A 25,864-nucleotide genomic window follows, 5' to 3' on the forward strand; every position below is an offset into this window, starting at 1 on the left:
GCGCTTGTAACGCCAGGGTAGTGGGTTCGATCCCCGGGACCACCCATACATAGAATGTATGCACACATGACTGTAAGTCGCTTTGGATAAAAGTGTCTGCTAAATGGCATATATATATTATTATTATTACAGATGCACAAGTTTCATTAGACCACCAACTCTCCACAAAGGTGGTAGATACATTTATTTTAAAAGACTGTTTGGCAAACATTTTATCACCGGTCAAATGCCAGGTTATATACCATAGAAATACAGTTTTTATATGTTTTATCTTGTCTTCACAAGACATCGCACCTTGGCGCCGAACTGACACTTTTAAACACGGCAGTTTGAGCATGCGCTGTGGAGCTTTGTTACTGGCTAGCTACTGTAAAAATGGCGTTAAGCAAAACCTTTGGGCAGAAACCGATTAAATTTCAGTTAGAGCAAGATGGAGACTTTTACATGGTTGGATCAGAGGTATGTATGAGATGTATGATAACGGGAATATTTAGCTGACAACACAGCGTACTGGCAGCCAGCATTTTGGCCATCATTAGCCTGTGCCATTGCATTGTTGTGTCTGTTCTGAAAGCTAACGTTAGCAGCTAGCTAGCCAGAGCACAAACTAGCTAACATCCCGCTTTGCATAATTAACTATGTCTAGCTAGCTAGCGTTAGTTCACTACCACGGTCAATATTGCATGCAGTTACAGTGTAGCCTATGAGAATGCTGTGTATTGTAGTAGAAAGCACAAAATCAACTGAGCGCACCATTGACCCATTCAATCGACAAACTCCTTTCTATCAAGCTAACGTTAGGTATTGTTGTGACCGTCTGGAGTTGTGCGTTGGGTGGTTCTCTCCCAACATTGTTCATTTAAAAACTCCAAACAGCTACTCTCTGCCCATATTATAGTCAAACACTATTGGAGATATGAATCATATGCAGAAACAAGATCTAGCTAACTAAAGTAGACAACTGTATACCTAGCAACTAACAAGCCTACTCAACTCCACGATGTACAATCGTAAATCGTTGAGTTTCGTCGGCTAACTAGCTACGTGCTCAGTCACTACTTGGCTACATGACGTGTAAGGGCTTCGGGTTGTTTCTGGATTGTCTGGGGCCCTATACTCTACTAGTAAGTACAGAATAGCTGACTCTTCTCCTTGCTCTCAGGTTGGAAACTACCTGCGTATGTTCAGGGGCTCCCTGTATAAAAGGTACCCATCACTCTCGAGGAGGTTAGCCTCAGTAGAGGAGAGGAAGAAAATTGTAGCATCATCGCACGGTGAGTGATACGCTCTTGTCAGAAATAGCTATTTTATTGTCATTCGCACAGGTGTAGACTAACTGCTCACTTATTTGTCTTCTTCTTTTTAACAATGCAGAGTTAAAGGTACATTTTTTTTGTTGAAATAATGACACGAGGAATAATTACACGGTAAATAACAATAAAGAGTAAAAACAACATGGCTATATACAGGGAGTACCAGTACCGAGTCGATGTCCAGGGGTAGTAGGTAATTGATGTTGCTATGTACATCTAGGTAGGGGTAAAGTGAGTTGGTGCAAAAAGTATTAACACAACACATGGTTACATAACTTTTAGCCACAAGTGTGACTCTGCTGAAGGCCTCCGAATGTGAAGAGATTTTCGAGGGGAACGATGAGAAGTACAAAGCTGTTTCCATCAGCACAGAACCACCGGCCTACCTCAGGTGATGCCTCCTTGTTATCTGCATTTACATATTTTACATTTTAGTCATTTAGCAGACACTCTTATCCAGAGCAACTTACACTAGTGAGTGGATACATTTTCATACCTTTCATACTAGTCCCCTGTTGGAATAGAATCCACAACCCTGGTGTTGCAAGCACCATGCTCTACCAACTGAGCTGGGAGGATTTTTTGTGTGTATTTATTTAACCAATATTGGCTACCAAATTTTGGGAGTATGTATGCAAAATGTGCCTTTTCAAGCTACCTACAGGCACCTTGGCGTGTGAACAAACCGAAATGGGTTTCATTGGTCACAGTATTGTATTTTCAAAAGTCCCTACTTCTCTGTCCATCTCAGGGAGCAGAAGGGGAAGAGGAACAGCCAGTGGGTCCCCACACTGCCCAACAGCTCCCACCACCTGGACGCTGTTCCCTGCTCCACCACCATCAACCGCAACCGCATGGGCCGCGACAAGAAGAGGACCTTCCCTCTGTGGTGAGGAAAGCCCACCCACATTGGCCAGTGTTTGTGGATGTATTCATTTAAATACAGCCACAAATAAACATTGATTGCTTGTGTGCCATTTATATAGGCGTGCCCTTTATTTTTTATAATCTTTACGTTTCTCACATTTTAAAATCATATATATAAAATACAGTCCAACTTTCACATCAATAAATTTGAGTTCATAATTGCGTAACATTTTAAGATGTGTCCATTTCTTATTTTTAGTTTTTTGATTTGTTAAAAAAAAATAGTTAGATCAAAAAGTTGTTTTATAGTCTTAATGCATCTTGTCTTCCAAATTGAGAAACATTGCTGCATTTTTCAGGCCAGGTTAGGCTCTGACACTTGTGGAACTGTCTTTCTACTCTTTTTCTCATTGACCACTGCAAGGTCATTTCTACATTTCCCTTGTGAAAATAAGCCTTCAGAATAGTCCCGATATGTCCACACGAGATGATGAATCTCAGATCTGCTTGCTCAACGGCTCTCATCAGTGAATGGATGACTGCATAGCCGTAGTCATTATGGGGAACCTTCAGAGTGTGGGAAAATGTAAGGGATGGTTCAGTTGCACTCTATCAACCTCCTGCTCTCAAGCTATTTGGGGTTCAGGAGATGCAGTCTGAGACAGAGGTCATACAGAGTCACTGGGACTCCTCTGGTTTTTACATTCCGTAGAATTGCTCGTTCATCATCAGCTGCTTTTCCGATGGTTTTCCAGAAAGCAACCACTATCTCCTGTCCTGACATGACAGTCTATGAAAACATTCCTCCCTCTCTCCCCTGTCCCACAGCCCACTCGTCTAGATCACACAAGCATTTCATTGTGTGACTGGAACTTAATCAGAACACATCTGTTTATACAGGGGCACTTTTTGCTGACCTTGAAAGATGGAGGCTTTTAAGTTCCTTTGCCATGTTTTCAACAGGCATGGTCTCTGACCGTAGTTCTTGTTTTCATGTCCGAATTGCAAGGCAGCCATCTTTGTTTAGTTGCTGTTTGCATTTGTAACTACGGTTTAGATAATAAATAGGGAAGTACATACTCAATTATGTTAGGCTCTTGTTTATCTGATGGTAGAAAAGTTCATTTTGTAATAGGACACCCTTAACTTGTGAAATGTAGGCCTAAATAACAAAATTATTTGAACAAACAAAGATTGATGCAAACTGGGTGAATAAACAGTGATGCCTTTTCACCTTGTATAGCCTAAGTTGCTAAGGCAACCGGGTGGGATAATAAACAACACTTGTTTACTTCGGAGGTCTACCACTTCTGTGGGTTTTGAATCATTTTTAAAAGAATGTAGACCTAGTATCACTTTCCCAGCTAGGTTGTCAACAGTTGACACAGTCTCCAAAAGGCCTATACATTGCTAGAAATCACATATATTTTTTTCAAGACCTTGAAAACAACGTAAGCATATCTGGCTCAAAGCATTGCTCCTTTTGCTGTGATCTTGTGGTTTCTCTAGTGAACATCTCTCCTTTCTCTGGCACAGATGTGATCTGTTGAACAGGACATGTTGTGCATGCTGCACTCTGAATGTTAGTGTTGATGGACATCTAGTCTGGGAAATACAGTCTACAAATCAGTAGAGCAGACAGATCCCTGAATCTTTCACAGTCCACCCAATTGGGCAGGACAATCACATTTTCCATTGTTGTATTAAGCAATAAGACACGAGGGTGTATATGACCAATATACCACGGCTAAGGGCTGTTCTTACGCATGATGCAAAGTGGAGTGCCTGGATACAGCCCTTAGCCGGAGTATATTGGCCACATACCACAAGTCTCTGACGTGCCTTATTGCTATTATAATCTGGTTACCAACGTAATTAGATCAGTAAAAATACATGTTTTGTCATACTCGTGGTATACGGTCTGATATACCACGGCTGTCAACCAAACAGAATTCAGGGCTTGAATCACCCAGTTTATAATTTATCATTTTATTAGGATCCACATTAGATGAAGTCTGCTAATATTCCTGGGGTCCAACACAGAACTTAAGACTTTACTAGAATGCGTAGACTACTACCCTGGCCAATTCTTTGTGTGGTGCCAACTCTTCTATTGTTGTCAAGCCATACATATGGTTAGCATGACAAATGAACAAACACAGAAAGAAGTTGGCTAATGTACAAACAGACGAGACCACCAGGCTAGTAGAATGCTGAGAGAGACAAAAAGAATTCCCATATGATAAGCATCAATTCATCATTCCCAATGGTGTATCAAATATGGCCACCGGTGTACAATGACGCTGATTGGATTAATCTTTTGCTAGCAATGACCTGCTGGAAGTGAGTAAAAGCTAAATTAGCGGTAGATTTTAGAGCCTGCTATTCACGATAAATGTCTTTAATGGGGTCTCCAAGAAATGTCGTACTAACGTTTCGTAGATTGTAGTTTAATCTAACACCTTGTCTTCTTCCCTCTGCAAAGCTTTGACGACCACGACCCGGCGGTGATCCACGAGAACGCGTCTCAGGCCGAGGTGCTGGTTCCCATCCGTCTGGACATGGAGATTGATGGGCAGAAGCTCAGAGATGCGTTCACCTGGAACATGAACGGTACTGATCCACTCTCCATCCGCCGGGAGGAAGACTGCTTTAGAGCAACAAAGTCTAGTTACGGGTGTTGTTCTGAAAACAACCAAAAAGGCTGTAGAATCGTTGCCTGTAACAGAACCTGTTTTAAAAGAAAGCCACACTGAATGCATCTCATTAATCTAGGGCCTTACAATAGAAGTGGGAGAAACGGACGTTAATGAAAAAGGAAAACGTCTTTCTGAGAGAAGCGTTACTTGACTTACAGACTAGATCTATGAGAGAATCTAGTACGTACTGGTATTCAAGAAAGAGAAAAAGTTCCTGAGAATAGATTCAAAGGGAAGCATGTAGCTCTCGTAGTCAATATACAAATTATTGACAACCAAATGTTCCGAGACACAAAGACTACTCCATGGCTATTCTAAAAATTACAACGTTCTCATAGAGGAGTCGAATAATGGAACACCAAATACTAGCCATGGTAGGGATTGTAATAATAATAAAAAAATGGATAGAAAAGCAATTACAATTAAATAATTGTTAAATAAACTACAACTACACTACCATTCAAGATAGGGAATGTAGTAAAATAATTATTGAACTTTATTATTTTAAAAATGGATAAGATGCTATTAGAAGAAAGGATCAATAACGAATTTGAACAAAAGTACTCAACATGGTAGAGATAAGCATAGCAAACAATACTTTGAGTGAACTGTCAATATTATTACGCATATTAATTGTTAATGATGGAAAATAAGATATGCAAGATTTTTGAATACACTACTGTTTAAAATGTTTTTTAAATTTTTTTATTTCCCCTTTGTTGAACCAGGTCGGCTAGTTGAGAACAATTTCTCATTTACAACTGCGACCTGGCCAAGATAAAGCAAAGCAGTGCGACAGAAACAACAACACAAAGTTACATGGAACAAACAAGCATACAGTCAACACAATAGAAAAAAAGAGTCTCTATATACAGTGTGTGCAAATGGAATGAGGAGGTATGGCAATAAATAGGCCATAGTAGCAAAGTAATTACAATTTAGCAGATTAACACTGGAGTGATAGATGAGCAGATGATGGTGTGTACGTAGTGATACTGGTGTGCAAAAGAGCAGCAAAGTAAATAAAAAAACAATATGGGGATGATGTAGGTAGATTGGGTGGGCTATTTACAGATGGACTATGTGCAGCGATCGGTTAGCTGCTCAGATAGCTGATGTTTAAAGTTAGTGAGGGAAATGTAAGTCTCCAGCTTCAGCGATTTTGCAATTCGTTCCAGTCACTGGCAGCAGAGAACTGGAAGGAAAGGTGGCCAAAGGAGGTAGGTGTTGGCTTTGGGGATGACCAGTGAGAGATACCTGCTGGAGCACGTGCTACGGTTGGGTGTTGTTATCGTGACCAGTGTGCTGAGATAAGGCGGAGCTTTACCTAGCATAGACTTGTAGATGACCTGGAGCCAGTGGGTCTGGCGACGAATATGTAGCGAGAGCCAGCCGACTAGAGCATACAGGTTGCAGTGGTGGGTGGTATAAGGTGCTTTGGTAATAAAACGGATGGCACTGTGATGACTGCATCCAATTTGCTGAGTAGAGTATTGGAAGCTATTTTGTAGATGACATTGCCGAAGTCGAGGATCGGTAGGATAGTCACTTTTACGAGGGTAAGTTTGGTGACGTGAGTGAAGGAGGCTTTGTTGCGAAATAGAAACCTATTTCTAGATTTGATTTTGGATTGGAGATGTTTGGTATGAGTGTGGAAGGAGAGTTTACACTTAGAAATGTCCTTGTTTTTGAAAGAAAAGTACATTTTATCCATTTAAAATAACATCAAATTGATCAGAAATACAATGTAGACATTGTTAATGTTATAAATGACTATTGTAGCTGGAAACGGCTGATTTAAAAATATAAAAAATGGAATATCTGCATAGGCGTACAGAGGCCCATTATCAGCAACCGTCACTCCTGTGTTCCAATGGCACTTTGTGTTAGCTAATCCAAGTTGATAATTTTAAAAGGCTAATTGATCATTAGAAAACCCTTTTGCAATTATCTTAGCACAGCTAAAAATGGTTGTGCTGATTTTAAAGAAGCAAGAGGACAAGTACATTAGTGTCTAATTTGAGAAACCGATGCCTCACAAGTCCTCAACTGGCAGCTTCATTAAATAGTACCCGCAAACACCAGTCTCAACGTCAACAGTGAAGAGGCCACTCTGGGATGCTGGCCTTCTATGCAGAGTTGCAAAATAAAAAAGCCAGATCTCGGACTGGCCAATAAAAAGATTAGGATGGGCAAAAGAACACAGACACTGGACAGAGGAACTCTGCCTAGAACACCAGCATCCCGGAGTCTCCTCTTCACTGTTGACGTTGAGACAATTACTTTGTTGGAAGCTGAAATATTAAAGCTGGGGCTTCCTTCCTATCCTTGTGAACCCTTTGTTTTATGTGCACTGATCTGAAGATGCATGAACATACACATAGGAAGCTGCTTCATAGAGTATTGAGATTCACCCCTGAACTCTCCAAATGTAAGAAAGTAGATGAGGAAGCCTCTTTAGACTATTGAGACTCAACCCTTCACTCTTCCACCATCCTCTCCCGCTCCTCCAGAGAAGCTGATGACCCCGGAGATGTTTGCAGAGATCCTGTGTGACGACCTGGACCTGAACCCACTGGCCTTCGTCCCGGCCATTGCCTCAGCCATCCGCCAGCAGATAGAGTCCTACCCCACAGACAGCATCCTGGACGAGCAGACCGACCAGAGGGTCATCATCAAGGTGGGTACACACACACTAGGGACTTTATAAAATCAGTTGTATAATTTTTTGCCTGATTCTGTTTAGTTTTTTTTTCAGATTTTCACTCTCAAAATCACACAAGTTTGTTTTAGTCCAAAACAATGCTTAAACCACTTCACGAGACTACTTTTGATGTCTAGGAAAAATATGATATAGATTACATTTTGGGTGTAGTTACCCTTTAATGCCAGAGACTGTTGTTTGGTTAGCGGTGTTTCTGTAGCGTTCATGTGAATTGCAGAGTTTAGGAAAACAAATCTGCACTGGATTTATTCAAATAATCATGATATCACTCTTCGAGCCTGAAAGATGTGATTTTTAATTGTTGTATTTTTTTACCGTTTTTAGTGAAGCTGATACTGATAGGGAAGCAAAAGTAACGATTAGCGACTATCTGCCATTTAAAAAAAAAAAGTGTTTTATTTTTTATGAGAGGTGGAGAAAAGCATTTTTTTTTACACATTGTGCTCCAAAGGATTAACAGATACTCTGATTTCTTAACTAAATTACAAATGATTTAAGAACATTTTATTTGGTTTACAGGATATTCACCTCTAAATATGATAGTTAAACATGTTTATTTTACCTTAGGTACAACTTAAAAGATGTGCATCTATGGCAGTGGATAAGAAGTATGCAAAAGTGTTTGCGCTAAACCACCACAAGGGGTGGCTGGATTAATCAAATAAAATTTGTCTCAAGTCAATCTGAAACTGCACTGTTCACAAATAAGCATTGAAATGCAGTAACATGCCGTTCGTAACTAGGTGTCAGCATTTATCTTGAGTAGATTTACTAGTGTTTACAAAGGTCAAAAGTAACACACTTTATGGCAACCTTGCAGTGAGAGTACGTTAGATCAAGCGCAAGCTAGCTGTTCATTACGACAGTGTTTCCTTACAGAAACCATGTGTACATTATACCGTAATTCAATACAAAAGGTATTGGCTATAGAGTTAAACTGCAAATGTCATGCACCGATGACTGAAAATGTTTATGCAGGCAAATACTTGCCGTACTGGTTTTACTCACACATTCTAATTTAGCTAGCTCACTAATGTTAGCAACTTATCTAATCATGAATGCAAGCACATAGCCTGAATGATAGCTCTGCACCAACTGTCTTGCTTTTTGCGTATTTGTGAAAACAAACGAAATAATCCCACCAGCTAACGTAATAGGCCCAGACAGTAACAGTGTTCTTTTTAATTTTACCCCTTTTTCTCCCCAATTTCGTGGTATCCAATTGTTTAGTAGCTACTATCTTGTTTCATCGCTACAACTCCCGTACGGGCTCGGGAGAGATGAAGGTTGAAAGTCATGCGTCCTCCAATACACAACCCAACCAAGCCGCACTGCTTCTTAACACAGCGCACATCCAACCCGGAAGCCAGCCGCACCAATGTGTTGGAGGAAATACCGTGCACCTGGCAACCTTGGTTACCGTGCACTGCGCCCGGCCCGCCACAGGAGTTGCTGGTGCGCGATGAGTCAAGGATATCCCTACCGGCCAAGCCCTCCCTAACCCGGACGACGCTGGGCCAATTGTGCGTCGCCCCACTGACCTCCCGGTTGCGACAGAGCCTGGGTGCGAACCCAGAGTCTCTGGTGGCACAGCTGGCGCTGCAGTACAGCGAACAGTGGTCTTTTTGAATAAAGGATAATTTTTCACTTTGGCGCCAGTACAGTGTTGGCACATAAGGGAGATAGCACATAGCAACCATTTCGAATCCCACCGTACCTTCTCCGCTATGCAGTCTGGTTTCAGAGCTGGTCATGGGTACACCTCAGCCATGCTCAAGGTCCTAAACGATATCATAAACGCCATCGATAAGAGACATTACGGTGAAGCTGTATTCATCGACCTGGCCAAGGCTTTCGACTCTGTCAATCACCACATTCTTATTTGCAGACTAAACCGCCTTGGTTTCTCAAATGATTGTCACGCCTGGTTCACCAACTACTTCTCTGATAGCGTTCTCAGCTCACTGGTCACCATAGCACCATAGCAGCACCCACCTGTAGCACGTGCAGGTATATCTCATTGGTCACCCCCAAAGCCAATTCCTCCTTTGGCCTCCTTTCTTTCCTGTTCTCTGCTGCTAATGACTGGAACGAACTGCAAAAATCACTGAAGCTGGAGACTCTCCCTCACTAGCTTTAAGCACCTGCTGTCTGAGCAGCACACAGATCATTGCATCTGTAAGTCGCTGTTCCAACTTCCTCACACTGTATTTATTTATCTTGCTCCTTGGCACCCCAGTATCTCTACTTGCACATCTACCATTCCAGTGTTTAATTGTTATATTGTAATTACCGTAATTTCCGGACTATAAGCCATCTCTTTATTCCCACACTTTGAACCTCGCGGTTTATACAATGACGCGGCTAATTTATGGATTTTTCCCGCTTTCACAAGATTCATGCCGCCAAAAAACTGAGCACCGTCACATGTGACGTAAATCGAGCGCGCTCAAACTTCCCATCATTCTGATTACGGTAGTAATTTTGTCACCCTCATGGCAAAGACACAGAGAAATGCATATGATGCAGCTTTCAAGTTGAAGGCGATTGATCTGGCTGTTGGAAAAGGAAATGGAGCTGCTGCACGGGAGCTTGGCCTTAATGAGTCGATGATAAGATGTTGGAAACGGCAGCGTGAGGAACTGACTCTGGTGCAAAAAGAAAACAAAAGCTTTCAGAGGGAAGAAAAGCAGATGGCCCAAACTATTTGCAGCCACTCGACATCAGTGTAAATTGTGCATTTAAGGTGGCGCTCCTTGTTCAGTGGGAGGCTTGGATGACAAGTGGGGAGAAATCCTTCACTAAAACGGGCCGCAGGCGAAGAGCATCTTATGGTCAAGTCTGCCAGTGGGTCCTGACAGCGTGGAGCATTGTCAAAAAATCCACTATCATCAGTGGGTTTCGAAAGGCTGGACTGCTGCGTGTTGAAGGGGCAGCATGAGCTCAGCGGGGTATTTGCCTCCAGATGAAAGTGAAGAGAGCGACAATGAAAACGATCCAACATCGGATGAAGCAATTCTGAGGCTATTCAACTCCGACACCGAAGGAGATGACTTCAGTGGTTTCAGTGCACAGGAGGTGGAAGATAGTGACCAATGACTTTCTTGGTAGGCTACTGTTTAATTTTTGTTACAAGCCGTGTTTCGTTAAAGCCTATTTATTTTTGTTACAAGCCGTGTTTCGTTAAAGCCTATTTATTTTTGTTACAAGCCGTGTTTCGTTAAAGCCTATTTATTTTTGTTACAAGCCGTGTTTCGTTAAATCCTATTTATTTTTGTTACAAGCCGTGTTTCGTTAAAGCCTATTTATTTTTGTTACAAGCCGTGTTTCGTTTGAAGTCTGTGTAAAGTTAATTTGTTTCAATGTACCGGTAGGCACCTGTGGCTTATAGACATGTGCGGCTTATTTATGTACAAAATACATATTTTTTAAATAATTCAGTGGGTGCGGTTTATATTCAGGTGCGCTTAATACTCCAGCAATTACGGTACTTCGCCACCATGGCCTATTTATTGCCTTACCTCCCTTATCTTACCTCAATTGCACTCTGTATATATACTTTTTTATTATTGACTGTTTGTTTACTCCATGTGTAACTCTGTTGTTGTATGTGTCGAACGGCTGTGCTTTATCTTGGCCAGGTCGCAGTTGTAAAGGAGGACTTGTTCTTAACTAGCCTACCTAGTTAAATAAAGGTAAAATAAAAAAGTTGCACAGGTTTCTAGCTAAGCTAACTCCACAGAGGGACTCTGTCAGTCACCATCGTGTCACCTTCTTGACCAAGGCCCTCCCCCCGATTGCTCAGTTTGGCCGGGCAGCCAGCTCTAGGAAGAGTCTTGGTGGTTCCAAACTTATTCCATTTAAGAATGATGAAGGCCACTGTGTTCTTGGGGACCATCAAAGCTGCAGCCAGTTTTTGGTACCCTTCCCCAGATCTGTGCCTCGTCACGATCCTGTCTCAGAGATCTACAGACAATTAATTTGACCTCGTGGGTTGTTTTTTGCTCTGACATGCACTGTCAACGGTGGTACCTTTTTATATAGACTGGTGTGTACCTTTCTAAATCATGAATGCGTACGTTTCTAAAATAAATAAATAAATGACGTTGTTGCTTTGTCATTATGGGGTATTGTGTGTAGATTGAGGGGGAAAAAATGTATTTAATCCATTTTAGAATAAGGCAGGCTGTAACGTAAAAAGTCAAGGCGTCTGAATACTTTCCAAATGCACTGTAGACGCTTCAAAGAGCTGTCGGTCAAGGCATTAATTTCTATCAAAATAAGCTTCCCGCCCACTAAGCCTCTTTTCAAACTTCCTGGTCGACATGAGAGAGAAATCTTTTCAGAATAACTGTTCAGGACCTATAACTAAGCAAATATGATGAGGATAGGGCTGCTTGCTTGAAGTGTACTTTTGATTATTTACTTATTCAAATAAGCTGGCTGTGGCATGCTACTCACCGTCAAACCACCATGACTACTCTCTTCCACGTTGTGACCTTGGACTGAATGTTCAATGAGCAGCTTGTTGAGCGCCCTCTTCAGGTAACCATTGAAATATAAAAATGTTTAACACAAATGAGCAGACGTATAGGTTTTTTATCCTATGTATATAATATCAATGATTTTATCTGTGGCATAAAGGCAGATACAAATATTTATGCGAAAGGCTAATATCTGCCGTTAATCGATTTACCCGTCGGGCTCTAATCATTCTGCAAGGTAGGCTGCTTTGTAGCGGAAAAAATGATTGACAAGGTTTTTGGGAAAGCCTTTCCATCTACCAGCATTATCGCTAACGGCTGCACAGGGTGATAACCAGACATGCAAACACCACAAAACACACACCGATGGGCATTCCTCTGCCCTTTCAGAAAGTTACAGGAAAATACAAATAACTTATTCATTTTGTTCATGTCTTATGATTAACTTTCGCAAATTTAATGACTTTTCTAAGTTGACTATTCCGTTAAAAACATTTTTGAATGTTCCGGTTTAATGTCTGAATTTCCTTGACTCTGTCCGTGTTTTCCGCAACGTGGATTTTATAGGGACACACACACACACTTCACTGCTGCAAAGGTCAAAGACTATCTCAATAGTAATTTCCAGTGTCTGCACCTGGCCCACGTGACAAAGAGGGGTCTCAAACTGGCGGCACATCACTCGGATACATACTGTATCTCTTAAACTGTTTGTGTGTTTGCGCCTCAGCTGAATATCCATGTTGGGAACATCTCCTTGGTGGACCAGTTTGAGTGGGACATGTCGGAGAGGGAGAACTCTCCGGAGACGTTTGCCCTCAAGCTGTGCTCCGAGCTGGGCCTGGGAGGAGAGTTTGTCACCACCATCGCCTACAGCATCCGTGGCCAGCTCAGCTGGCACCAGAGGACGTACGCCTTCAGGTAACACACACACACACACAGGACACCCTCCCAGACCAGAACCTTCACACACTCATGCTCGTTCGGACATATTAATGTCCTATGCGTTGCCTGGAGTACTGATGGAATTGAAAGTTGAAGTGGTAGAAATACCTGTCCACATTCTGCTTGCAGTGTCTTTGTCGCAACACCCACATACATTTTTCAGCCTAAACACAGCCATTTCCAGAGTCTCATTCTGTCCTGTAGAATACGTCTTAAATACTCAAGATGTGTGGTCGCCTGCATCATGGAGCGTTGCTGGAATAAGGCCAGAACGCATTTAGTTCACCTCATGTTACTATGTTCTGTGCTCTTTTAAGATTAACTGTATGTCACAGTGACATGGACTGGGGTCAGTTTAAGGTGTTTGTGTGTGGAGGGTTTAACAGTTGGCTGCTTACCTGTGACTCACAAAGTGGATTTAGATTTCAAACACACAGACTGCCTGCGTCCTGTTTACATCACTGAGTACACAAACACACACACACATCCATTATTTACAAGCATGAGTACCATGTGTTTTCCCACCAAAACAAAAACCTTGCTACCCCCTCATCTGTTCAAGTAGTACTCTTCAGCCATTTGAACCCTGAAACAGTTCCTCTTAGCGTGTAATGGCATTCGTTTTACAAATTGAAATATCTTAACGTTGTATAGGTTTCCCCCCTGCCAGTGACAGACATGCACAAACAAAACGGCTGTATGTGCTCCTCCCCCACTCTGCCTTGCATGGTTTGTCTCATCCCATCAGCTTGGCTCAGTTCATTTGGGACTTTTGGATCATTTGTGACCTGCTTATCAATCAGTGTTGGACTCAATTCCATTCCACTAATGGTGATTTCATGAAATGAACTGGAAAAAGCACATTTAACAAATTGAGAAATGGCAGATTTTTTTTATTGGTATTACTAAACAATTTACATTCGATTGGTTTCGGTTTTGAGCCCAACCCTGATGCCAATGCTTTTCAAGTCATTTCAAGCCATTGATTGTGTGTAAATGGGAAATGAGGAGTTTAGCTAACATCGTCATCATCATGGCTTTTTTTTGTTTTGCATTGCAAATTAATTCTCTTTTCTACTCTCTCCCCCCACTTGTCTGTCCCTTATAGGTCTGATTTCAGGTCAATATGCTTTTGAATTACTTGAACTACCCCCCCTCTTCCCCAAGCTTAACCCTCTACTACCCACCCACGTTCTCTTGACACGGTCTGCCCTGGGAAGCTGAGTACATTTACACTTTTTATCTCTTTCTCTCTCTCGCCTGTTTCCTTAACTTTGCAGGACACACCCCCCCCCCCCCCCCCAAAGTATGGAAACTATATGAATTGTTTATGAAGAGTAAAACCTATGAAGTTGTATGAGGTATTCTGTTTCTGCCAAGTCAGGGAAAACTGTAGTTATCACTGTTGGTTTGTCTACAAACTGCAGTCCGCACATAGAATGGAAAGGATAGTCAAGTACTGTGTGGCTTATTGTCACTACATAGGGAGAGGTTCAGAAATCCAGGAAGTATCTGACCAAACGGTTCCACGGGTGCCTTCCTATCTATTGTCCTAGGTCTTAATTTGTCAAATTGAAATTGAATGTGTTATTTTGGAATCCCTTTTACCAGGTGGAATAATGTTTTGTAGGCATTTTGACTAGAGGTACGTAAAATGCTGTAGTGGTCCGAGCAGCTTTTGATTGATGGCTGCTTTGACTGTTTCAATGCTTTGGTTAAGTGTGCTTTACTTTTCTACTTTTACATGGCATCTTGGGTGTGAAAAAAATACATGGTAGAAAGTCACATTTTTGTCCCTTTGTATGTCTATTCCTCATCAAAATGGGACTAACCCACGAGTGACAACGGGGTTCTTTTTTTTCCTCCCCAAGATGCCTCTTATTTGCTCTTCCACTTCTTCAACACACCATGACTGCAGCATGTCCCATCCTGGGCGCTCTCTTCCTCGTTTGTCTTTGATTTCCTGTCGCTCTGATGTCATTTCCTGCAGTGAGAATCCCTTGCCTACGGTGGAAATCGCCATCCGCAACACAGGCGACGCTGACACATGGTGCCCCCTGCTGGAGACCCTGACAGACGCAGAGATGGAGAAGAAGATCAGGGACCAGGACAGGAACACTAGGTAATAGATGGCCTGCCATTCAAAACCTGACAGGAATGCCAGCTAATAGAGAGAGAGAGAGAGATGGCCTGCCATTCAAAACCTGACAGGAATGCCAGCTAATAGAGAGAGAGAGAGATGGCCTGCCATTCAAAACCTGACAGGAATGCCAGCTAATAGAGAGAGAGAGAGATGGCCTGCCATTCAAAACCTGACAGGAATGCCAGTTAATAGAGGGAGAGATGGCCTGCCATTCAAAACCTGACAGGAATGCCAGTTAATAGAGGGAGAGTTGGCCTGCCATTCAAAACCTGACAGGAATGCCAGCTAATAGAGAGAGAGAGATGGCCTGCCATTCAAAACCTGACAGGAATGCCAGTTAATAGAGGGAGAGATGGCCTGCCATTCAAAACCTGACAGGAATGCCAGTTAATAGAGGGAGAGTTGGCCTGCCATTCAAAACCTGACAGGAATGCCAGCTAATAGAGAGAGAGAGAGAGATGGCCTGCCATTCAAAACCTGACAGGAATGCCAGCTAATAGAGAGAGAGAGAGAGATGGCCTGCCATTCAAAACCTGACAGGAATGCCAGCTAATAGAGAGAGAGAGATGGCCTGCCATTCAAAACCTGACAGGAATGCCAGCTAATAGAGAGAGAGAGAGAGAGAGAGAGATGGCCTGCCATTCAAAACCTGACAGGAATGCCAGCTAATAGAGAGAGAGAGATGGCCTGCCATTCAAAACCTGACAGGAATGCCAGCTAATAGAGAGAGAGAGAGAGAGATGGCCTGCCATTCAAAACCTGGGTTCTTTCTCAATTCATCTTTCCTTTCGATTCCTCGCATCCTCTCTACTTGCTTACTTCTCAAAACCCCTTGGAGAAGAAGGTTCGAGGGGAGAGACCTTGGACCTTCTACAGTTGAGAAGGAGGTGAGGAGATGGGAGGACTCGCAGAAAGACATTGACATAGAGCCTTCCTCTATGACTAGCGCCCTCTCCCCGTCTCTATGTCCACTGCTATAGAATGGCTTAAAGGAATCCTATGCTGCCCAAACGTTACAGAGACAGACCAGTAAACTGGAAGGTTGAGGAAGAGACCACGAGATGGTTTTGCCTCAATCAGACACATTGCTTTTGGTCTGCACCAGTCAGACTATTTGAAAACTGATCTGGGCAAAACCAGTCCGTTTCTAATTTGTAATAGGGCATCTGGTCAGCAGTATGACAGCCCCTGTCCTACGTCATCAGATTCCCCATTTAAGAATCTTCTCTATTCATCCAGCCGATTTGCCATCGACCACATAATAACCTATTCCATGTGTTTTCCTTTCAGACGAATGAGACGACTTGCCAACACTGCCCCTGCCTGGTAGAGAGAAGCAGCAGTAAGCTACTACAGAGCCTCTGGTCAACAAATGGTCAACCCCAATGGGCCCTATGAGAGAGACACACAAACTCAACAATAGACATTCCATTGGTCCCTTCTTACAGCCCCCATAATGTTAACTAACTCTATGCTTGGCTGTCATGTCCTCTGGACACTGATCCAGGACCATTGTCACATACCTAACTCCATTAATTACAAGAATTACATTTGATCCAGGAACAGGGACTTTTGTTGAAGGAGCCTTCTCCATTTCCATTGCCCAATCCAAGCCCCTGTAGTGGTTCAAGCCGCTACTCATCTCTGATGAGACGAGGTGGTAAATGAAAGGTGCCATGGGTAGAGTGTATGGATCCGTATGAAATGTAGCCTTTGTTGTTTCTACAGACTCACCATCTAAGTGAGCTCAAACTGTAATACTGCTTTGGTGCACTCGTATCCCTCTTGATGGACGATGCAGATGGACGACTGACTGACCTGTCCGTTTTAATAGAAACTAATGTTACACTCGAGCAGACTCAACTCTTGCAAATAATGTAAACTTATGTATTGTGCTTTCTTTTTGTAAAGGTGCTGATACTTTTAGTCAACGTTTTTGTTTTGTTTCCTTTTTTAATAAAATGCCATAGACTTCATTACAGATGTAGTTTGTTGCTCTAAAATCATCAACAGTGGGCTATTATTCATTGTCACTGTGAGGTATTTAAAATAGATTTGCTTCAGTCTGTGTGGCTTTAAGGCCAGCGAGTCGATTCTGTTTCTCTTCAGTTCGCTCAAGCTCTTCCTTGTGACCTAATCTCCCATACCGAAGTGCTGAATCTGCATGGTTTCTTGGTTAAACATACTTTTAACTGGTTCAGTTTAATCAGCTTAAATGGGGACTAATCTCTACACTCACACTTTTCACATTTGAGATATTGTGTTCTCAGGGTAAGATTTTCCAGTGTGTCCCTTTGAAATTCAAGATGGCATATCTTTTATACGGTCCAGCAATTGGAGATCGTTCACATGGAACTGAAGAGATTAACGAAAAACCACAATCCTTTGGCAACCGATCCCATTTCTTTCATTGGTGGCAGTGTTGGCACTGATAAATGAGCTGTAAGGGCTGTTTCAGAGATTGGGATGTTCCTGTGTGTCATTCATCACATTGTAAGTTTCATGCTAAACTACAGGAAATCACACTAGTATGCACTTGACATGCCTCCAAGGGCATTGTAAATGCATTTGAGTATCTCTCCAGATTAATTTTACATAAATGTGGAGAAAAACTACTTTACTAGCTGTGTTTGTTAAAGAATAGACCAGCTGGTAACACAACATTAACGCTAATGGGTATAATGCATTGTGGGTATAATGCATTGTAATACTTGTCATAAACATGTATGACCCCCCCCCCTTTCAATGTCTTGTACTGACTAAAGAACTGCCATTTTGAAACAGTATTGCTACATAATATAAGCCATATGACATAAATGCTCATACTGTACATGCTTATAAAGCATTATACCTGTCCACTTTCTTCATTACCAACAAACGGGTATGTGAATTAATATGAATAATGAAGAAGCATCTTTCTGTAACTGGCATTAAAAGCCTCGTGACACGGGAAAAAAAAACATTTCTGCTCAGAGTAGTTGGAAGTGGGGTCTTTCCTGTGTCTTGTATCCCCTATGGGTCCTCCTAATCTAGGCCATGGAGTTCCCCTACTGACTTCATACCCCACAGACAGGATGGCTCTTATTGGAACCATCATTCAGCATCTGGGGGCTCAGATTCCTACTGTATGCTTGATTGGTTGAAGCAGACCACAAAAGGATGACAGATCCATGACTAATGCTTGCCTAAGCAAAACAGAAAGAAAGAACCCCATCAAACTCATAGGAAGTCATCTGAATCTGGTTTGGGGAAAATGGTTACATCACTACTTCCGAAAACCATCCGTTTCACTCAAAACATTGAAAATTGACACTCGTTTAGCTACAAGCAGCTACGTTGGACATGGCATAACAATTTAGTGAGCACCATGAGAACTGTAAGAAATAAATGTTTTGGAATTATTAAAACAACATCCATTGAAATAAATGTTATTCCCCAAAGTATCCCCCCATCTACTGTAACTGCACATTGCCGAACTTTTAGGAACTTGGCAACGTCCTCTTGCCGCCTGAATAATGCATGTATAAAATAGCATAGGTTAGGGGTCATGTGTATGTGTCTGAGCCAGTACAGGCTTGCTTCATCCTCGGGCTGCGTTCCTCCTGCTCGACATGCAGATATGATTCTCTCTTCAGTATCACCATAAGGACAAGTGCAGGATACTAGCAATAACTCGGGTTCTCTTCTAAAGGAGTTTCTCCTTGTGATGCTCCACAGTGACTCACAGAGTGATGAGGGGTGAAGGGGACACTGTGAAGGTGAAGTATTGTGGTTTATGTTTCAGTGCCTTTTCTTTCCATAGTCCCTTCTGGAGACATTACTAATGAAAGAATCTGGACTGCATTGTGAAATTCTGTAAAAACTGATCTACACTGAGTATAGAAAACATTGGGACCACCTTCTCTTTCCATGACATAGACTGATCAGGTGAATCCATGTGAACGCTATGATCCCTTATTGATGTCACCTGTTAAATCCACTTCAATCAGTGTGGAGGAGACGGGTTAAAGAAGGATTTTAAAGCATTGAGACATGGATTGTGTATGTGTGCCATTCAGAGGGTGAATGGGCAAAACGAAAGATTTAAGTGCCTTTTGAATGGGGTACAGCAGTAGGTACCAGGCGCACCGATTTGAGTGTGTCAAGAACTGCAACGCTGCTGGGTTTTTCACATTCACCAGTTTCCCGTGTGTATAAAAAATGTTCCACCACACAAAGGACATCTAGTCATCTTGACACAACTGTGGTAAGCGTCCTTGCTTTTGACACCTTGTAGTCCATGCCCCGATGAATGGAGGCAGTTCTGAGGGCCAAACCCAACTTTATTTGTCACGTGCTGAATACAACAAGTGTAGACTTTACTGTGAAATGCTTACTGACAAGCCCTTAACCAACAGTGCAGTTCAAGAAGAGTTAAGAAAATATTTACCAAGTAGACTAAAATAAAAATAATAACAATAACGAGGCTATATACAGGGGGCACTGGTACCGAGTCAGTGTGCGGGGGTACAGGTTAGTTGAGTTAATTTGTACATGTAGGTGGGGGTGAAGTGACTATGCATAGATAATTAACAGCGAGTACCAGCAGTGTACAAAACGGAGGGGGTGTCAATGTAAATTGTTGGGTGGCGATTGGATGAATTCTTTAGCAGTCTTATGGCTTGGGGGTAGAAGCTTGCCGTGCGGTAGCAGAGAAAACGGACTACAACTTTGGTGACTGGAGTCTTTGACATTTTTTGGGGCCTTCCTCTGACACTGCCTAGTATATAGGTCATGGATGTCAGGAAGCTTGGCCCCAGTGATGTACTGGGCCATACGCATTACCCGCTGTAATGCCTTCCAGTCAGATGCCGAGCAGTTGCCATACCAGGCGGTGATGCAACCGGTCAGAATGCTCTTGATGGTGCAGCTGTAGAACCTTTTGAGGATCTGGGGACCCATGCCAAAACCTTTGTCTCCTGAGGGGGAAAAGGTTTTGTCGTGCCCTCTTCATTGCTGCCTTGGTATGTTTGGACCAAAGGGGGGGTGCAACTGAATATTAGGAAAGTGCTCCTAATGTTTTATACACAGTGTATATCAGAAATCCGTAGAAACATAGTTTTGTGCTTTATAATTTTTTGCCTTAGAATGTGATGCAATATACTGTACAGTGTGGACTCAAATGATTTTTTTGAACTGTCAAAAACCAACACTATCTCGCAAGGCACCAAACCTCCTCCCGTTCCCTCCCCATCTGACCCATCAGTTATCCACCTCAGTGCATTGTTGTATTCATATCCAAATCTTACAAGGGGCCTTTGGCAATCCTTGTAAGCCCTTGTAGTCACTGCCTAATGAGAGAGCTCAGCCACTATAAACGTATTGAGGAAAAGACATTGAAGTTTAAGGAAAGTGAAAATAGTGAAGGAATGGCTTGTATTGAGAGCATCTGCTTGTTCTCCTGCTGCCCACATCAAAGGAGGGATATTTACTGTAAGGCACATATGGATAATAAAAGAAAAGGACGCTTCAATTAATTTCTGGTGTCTGTCAGGTTCTGTCCACCACTTTTCCATAGTGTGTATGTGTGAGTTAGGCTAATCCTTTCAACTACCGTTTATCATCTTTTCAACCCCCACTCTGTTTTGTTCATGGCAGAAGGTTTTAGTTAACAGGGAAGAATACTGTCAGAATACAGGTTTACAGTTATTCAACTCAACCTCGCTCTGCGATGGCCGCAAAGTTGAAGTAATAGTCTCTTTTTTTTGGACTTCCTGCAGCTTTCACTATGCCAAGTGACATCATCCCACACAGAGATGATAGGGATTTAGGGGAGAGTGGGGTAAATTCAGCCAAAAGGTTAAATTGAGTCACCCTTGTTTTTGGAAAACCATTTGATAAAATATTTAGGAAGACGTCATCATTTCAAGGAGTCTGTGAAGGAAAAACATGGAAAAAGTGGCAAGCAAGTTAGGTAAAAACAAAAAAAAGTAAAATGAGTGTTTTAGAAGTTTCATGATGCATGTATCTAAACCAAAGTAGATCATTTTAAGAGTTCTATACATCAGTTGGGGTCCTAAACCTAGTATGAAAATGCCTCCTTGTAGCTGTGTGGGCTATATAGTATATATATATATATATATATATATATATAATATAGTCAAAATGTTTGCCTTGGGCTAAATTGAGCCAATGGTTAAGCCAATTAGTGTTTTCTTCCCAGTACTAAAGCAAGGCATTATTACTGGGATATGAGGTAACAACATGGCCTGTTTAAATTGTTAAAAAGACCAAAAGAACTATTGTGTTGAATTGTGTTTGGGAAATAAAGATAATTGTATCTCTCAAAGTCGATTATTAGCAGAACTATCCTCTCAAAACAGAGCCGTTGACACGTAACAAATTGGTGGCGTTGGGGGCCAGAGATGACATGGTTGTGGAATGTGGTCCGCAGGGGAGGAGCACGGAACAGCCGGATTCCATTTCCAGCACAGTTGAACCCGGGTTCCATTTCAACACTGTGGAGGATAGATTGGTACCAGACCTGCTTTGGCACTTAGAGGATGAAGCCTTTGAGCCCCCAGCTCATAAACAAAAACATGAGCGCAGTCCGCGTTAGTCCAGAACAATCCTTACATTGTCTGTACTTCAATATCATGCAGCTGATGCAATCCACATGTATTATGTTGCAATGATTAATAACATTACTGATACTGATCCAGCATTATACGAGACTGAAATGTTAGCATGTTGTGGCACGGAATTTATGTTTTTCACAAAACACCGAATGTTACTGTATGCAAGTGTATGCAAGTGAAACATTTCATTCACAAAACAACATTTCATTTCATTTAAACCAAGAGGCTTTTTATTGGGACCAAAGAATTTATACTAAATGATTTACATAGTAAATATATATTTCGGTTAAAAAAACTATTCTAGGAAAGATAAATGGTCAGGTTGTTATGCTGGATACATGGTAAAAAAAAAACAGTGTTCGCGAGACATAATTCTACAGACAATGCTCTCACAACAAAACTACCAGTGCAAGCTTTATGAAATAGTTATCTTGCAGTCAATGACATCACAATATATCAAAAAGAGTGAGGAAATGGTATCAGTGGCCTGCACTGATACATTGAAGCATCAATGACTAGCAATTGAGGCTAGCTGCATGACAAATGGTTCCACGCTACAACATGAATAAGGTTTACAGCATCATATTGGAAGGAGCAGTTTGTAAAAGAACTGAAGGACGTTTTACGTGATGAGGTATCACCGTGACAACTTTGGATATGCAATGCTTGGCTTTCACCACTGTAAAATCATCACATCAATAAAGGGACGTTATACTCCCAAATCAAATTTTGTCAGATCTTTTCAGACCAAAAAAAACAAGTCTAATGTCAAGATGAATCTACACTCCTCCAGCTATATGCATTAACACCTTTCATTTTGGATAGTGGCATATGGCTGGATCTACAAAACAGATGGCCTACTTTTGAGGTATAAAAAAAAAGTCTATCAAACATTGATTTTGGAGTGAAATATCCCTTTAACTGTTAAAGATAAAGCCCTCTATTTGAGGTACATCTTTACCTTCATTGTTGAGTCAGTTTTAGCAGCTGTGTGTGAAATAGAAAGCTCAGTGAGGCCGGAGAGAAAATGTGTGTCCCTCTCAAATAGGTTTACACTGCTACCTGATGGGTTTTGTCTAAACAATGGCAGAAAAGAAAGCAGGACTGCACAGATAAATACTTGAGACTCATCTGTGGGTAAAATATTTTTGACAACACATAAACAGCAATAAATAAGAATCAAGGCTAAACATCAAGCAAAAAAAAAACAATTCAGAGGGTATAGTTTGTTAAATGTACTTTTTCCTGAGAATAGTATCATTGGCTGTCGATGGAAAGGGCGATGAGCACCAATAAGAAACATGGAACTATCACCTCACTTTTCTAGTGCACCGGTTGTAGTTTTTAAAAGGGACGTATCTAAAATGTTCAACTTCATATTCATCATCTCCAGCACCATCCTAACATCAACATACTGTATGTGAAAATTGTGGTTTTCTATGTTTTGTAGTAAAAAAGATAGAGGAAAATAAGTGTTTCCAATGACATCATCAACCAATTAGTAGACAATTAGTAGGCAATGCCTACTCATAATTGGTTAGAAATCACATGATGCACACCGATGATGTCATGTGACACACTTAAGCTTCCTCTATATTTTTTAATACAAAACATAGAAATGCGCCATTTTCACATATGTTGATGTTGGGGTTGGTGCTGGAGATGATGAATATGAGGTAGAATTGTTTTTACATTTCCCTTCATAGAGAAAAGTACTCATAGAGTATTGAAATAATACTGTAACTACACTGTTCCTACGGATTTGAAAAGATGAGCCTATGTAAAATGTTACTATTTAACATGGCATTTAAAAGTATGTACCAGAGGCTAAAGACAGTTACAAAAGGTTTTGTTCTGAAAAAATAAAAACATATAGCATACTAAAACTTATTATTTGATGCAGAGGTAAGCATTTGTCTTGAGAAAAAGCTGCCTATTGATTAAAATTGGGTTATGATTATCGTGAACAAAAGTATTGAAGTTACTTATCTTGAATGAAAATGTCCATTTACAAATACCAGTTGGGTACATTGTTTTTCTGTTAGCTGGCCGTTCGCTCTTTAACGTATCTCTCAAACAGTGTGCATCGATTTCAAACCAGCTATTATCATATTGTGGATGATGATGAAACTAAATGTCCTCAATTCACCCTTTGAATTATGACCTTAATTTCTATTGGTCTTCAGACTGCCCCAGACCTCAGACTGGGGTCATAATGAAGGTTTCAACCAATAGCATCAAGTCCTGACCTCCATCAGACCAAAATCAACAGTCATCCTGTTTATGTTACACAATGATGTAATTGTATCAGTCTAAAGTCCCAGTGGAACAACATTAGTCTTAAGAGCAAAAAAATAAAGATGGCCCTGATATTCCATTCACCTCTTGGGGCGATATGGACTCTGCCTGGCTTTATCGATAAAAGGAAGCAGGGCAGCCAAAGAAGTCCATGCCGATATAGCGGGGGTATCCTTCCAGAACCTTCACCTCCACGGGGTCAAACTTCCAATACTGTCTTCCACTCAGGAAATGAGCAAAGCCTATTAGGAAGTTAGGAGGTCAATAATTAGCTCAACGCAATTAAATGGGTTTACCATGTGGTTACATGCACGCACACACACAAACTGTCAGAAACACACAATACTCAGAGATATCCACATGCTTGCGATCAATAAAACTGGGAACACAACACGACATAATGGATGCTGTCCAAATATATTTAGACTTTGACTCTTTTTGTATATCTATGACTCTCACCATATCGGTCCTGGAAGGCTGCGTCAATGTCCTTGGGGATGCCCCTCCAGTCCTGCATGCTACGAGGGTGTGCTGTGTCCACCCGGTTCTCCAGGGGGCTGAAGCGCCAGTAGGTGCCCGACTTGAAGAGGTAGGTCTTCTGGGCCTTGTCCTCGCCCCACATGAGGGCTGCTTGGATGTCCGACACTTGAAGGCCCAGCCGACGCACTGAGTCCGGCCCTGTGATCCTCCTCTCAGCGTCAAACACCCAGTAACTGTCACCTGTTGATGATGTCACAGTTATTTTTAGACACAGATCTGGGATTACCCTAGTCAGTCCTAATGTTAACTATTAGGGGGATGAAATAATATAAGAAAGGGAAAGGAGGATACCTAGTCAGTTGTACAACTGAATGCCTTCAACTGAAATGTGGCTTCCGCATTTAACCCAACCCCTCTGAATCAGAGCCTGTTTCAGCTGTCAGGGATGACATCTGTGCTAGGTAGACAGTGGGTAACATAAACTAGATGCTCAGGCTGAAACATGTACCTGGTGAATGGACCAAGTACTGCTGTTTCCTCTCTCCCTACTGCTAGAATTGCCTCTCCCTACTACTGCTGTTTCCTCTTTCTCCCTACTACTGCTGCCGTTTCCTATCTCTCCCTACTGCTGCTGTTTCCTCTCCCTACTACAGCTGTTTCCTCTCCCTACTGCTGCTGTTTCCTCTCTCTCCCTACTGCTGCTGTTTCCTCTCCCTACTGCTGCTGTTTCCTCTCTCTCCATACTACAGCTGTTTCCTCTCCCTACTGCTGCTGTTTCCTCTCTCTCCCTACTGCTGCTGTTTCCTCTCTCTCCCTACTACAACTGTTTCCTCTCTCTTCCTACTGCTGCTGTTTCCTCTCCCTACTGCTGCTGTTTCCTCTCCCTACTGCTGCTGTTTCCTCTCCCTACTGCTGCTGTTTCCTCTCTCCCTACTGCTAGAATTGCCTCTCCCTACTACTGCTGTTTCCTCTTTCTCCCTACTGCTGCTGTTTCCTCTTTCTCCTTACTACTGCTGTTTCCTCTTTCTCCTTACTGCTGCTGTTTCCTCTTTCTCCCTACTGCTGCTGTTTCCTCTTTCTCCCTACTATTGCTGCTGTTTCCTCTTTCTCCCTACTATTGCTGCTGTTTCCTCTTTCTCCTTACTACTGCTGCTGTTTCCTCTCTCTCCCTACTGCTGCTGTTTCCTCTCCCTACTGCAGCTGTTTCCTCTCCCTATTGCTGCTGTTTCCTCTCCCTATTGCTGCTGTTTCCTCTCCCTACTGCTGCTGTTTCCTCTCTCCATACTACAGCTG

The 25,864-nt window shown here is 42.0% G+C and overlaps 2 protein-coding genes across 3 annotated transcripts in view; one reads left to right on the forward strand and one right to left on the reverse strand.

The window, feature by feature from the left end:
- Positions 1–303: 303 nt before the first annotated feature.
- smarcb1b (SWI/SNF related, matrix associated, actin dependent regulator of chromatin, subfamily b, member 1b) lies at positions 304–17,152 on the forward strand. 2 transcript variants are annotated; one of them, XM_046290403.1, is made up of 10 exons: positions 304–459; positions 1,163–1,274; positions 1,596–1,704; positions 2,065–2,202; positions 4,666–4,793; positions 7,393–7,559; positions 12,819–13,009; positions 14,142–14,153; positions 15,024–15,155; positions 16,467–17,152. In XM_046290403.1, exons 1-10 carry the CDS (start codon positions 376–378, stop codon positions 16,504–16,506), a joined length of 1,113 nt encoding a protein of 370 aa, XP_046146359.1. In that variant the 5' UTR covers positions 304–375; the 3' UTR covers positions 16,507–17,152. The 2 variants fall into 2 exon arrangements, with proteins under 2 accessions (XP_046146359.1, XP_046146360.1); XM_046290404.1 differs by lacking the exon at positions 14,142–14,153.
- A 4,843-nt stretch (positions 17,153–21,995) lies between these two features.
- The window catches only part of mmp11b (matrix metallopeptidase 11b), a 35,740-nt gene continuing 31,871 nt past the window's right edge, over positions 21,996–25,864 (reverse strand). The window contains exons 7-8 of the mRNA XM_046290405.1: positions 24,551–24,811; positions 21,996–24,333 (exon numbers count right to left, since the gene is read on the reverse strand). Of these exons, the coding sequence (XP_046146361.1) occupies positions 24,206–24,333; positions 24,551–24,811 (389 nt within the window). The 3' untranslated portion in view covers positions 21,996–24,205. The remainder of the gene's footprint in view (positions 24,334–24,550; positions 24,812–25,864) is intronic.

This window comes from Oncorhynchus gorbuscha, linkage group LG11 (genome assembly GCF_021184085.1).
Source record: "Oncorhynchus gorbuscha isolate QuinsamMale2020 ecotype Even-year linkage group LG11, OgorEven_v1.0, whole genome shotgun sequence".
NCBI classification, from domain to species: Eukaryota; Metazoa; Chordata; class Actinopteri; order Salmoniformes; family Salmonidae; genus Oncorhynchus; species Oncorhynchus gorbuscha.

Bases quoted from the DNA above. Each gene is read 5' to 3' on its own strand.
- smarcb1b (XM_046290403.1), top strand. From the start codon at position 376: ATGGCGTTAAGCAAAACCTTTGGGCAGAAACCGATTAAATTTCAGTTA. The intron at 1,705-2,064 runs GTGATGCCTCCT...TGTCCATCTCAG, and splicing joins GAACCACCGGCCTACCTCAG to GGAGCAGAAGGGGAAGAGGA. The intron at 2,203-4,665 runs GTGAGGAAAGCC...CCCTCTGCAAAG, and splicing joins AAGAGGACCTTCCCTCTGTG to CTTTGACGACCACGACCCGG.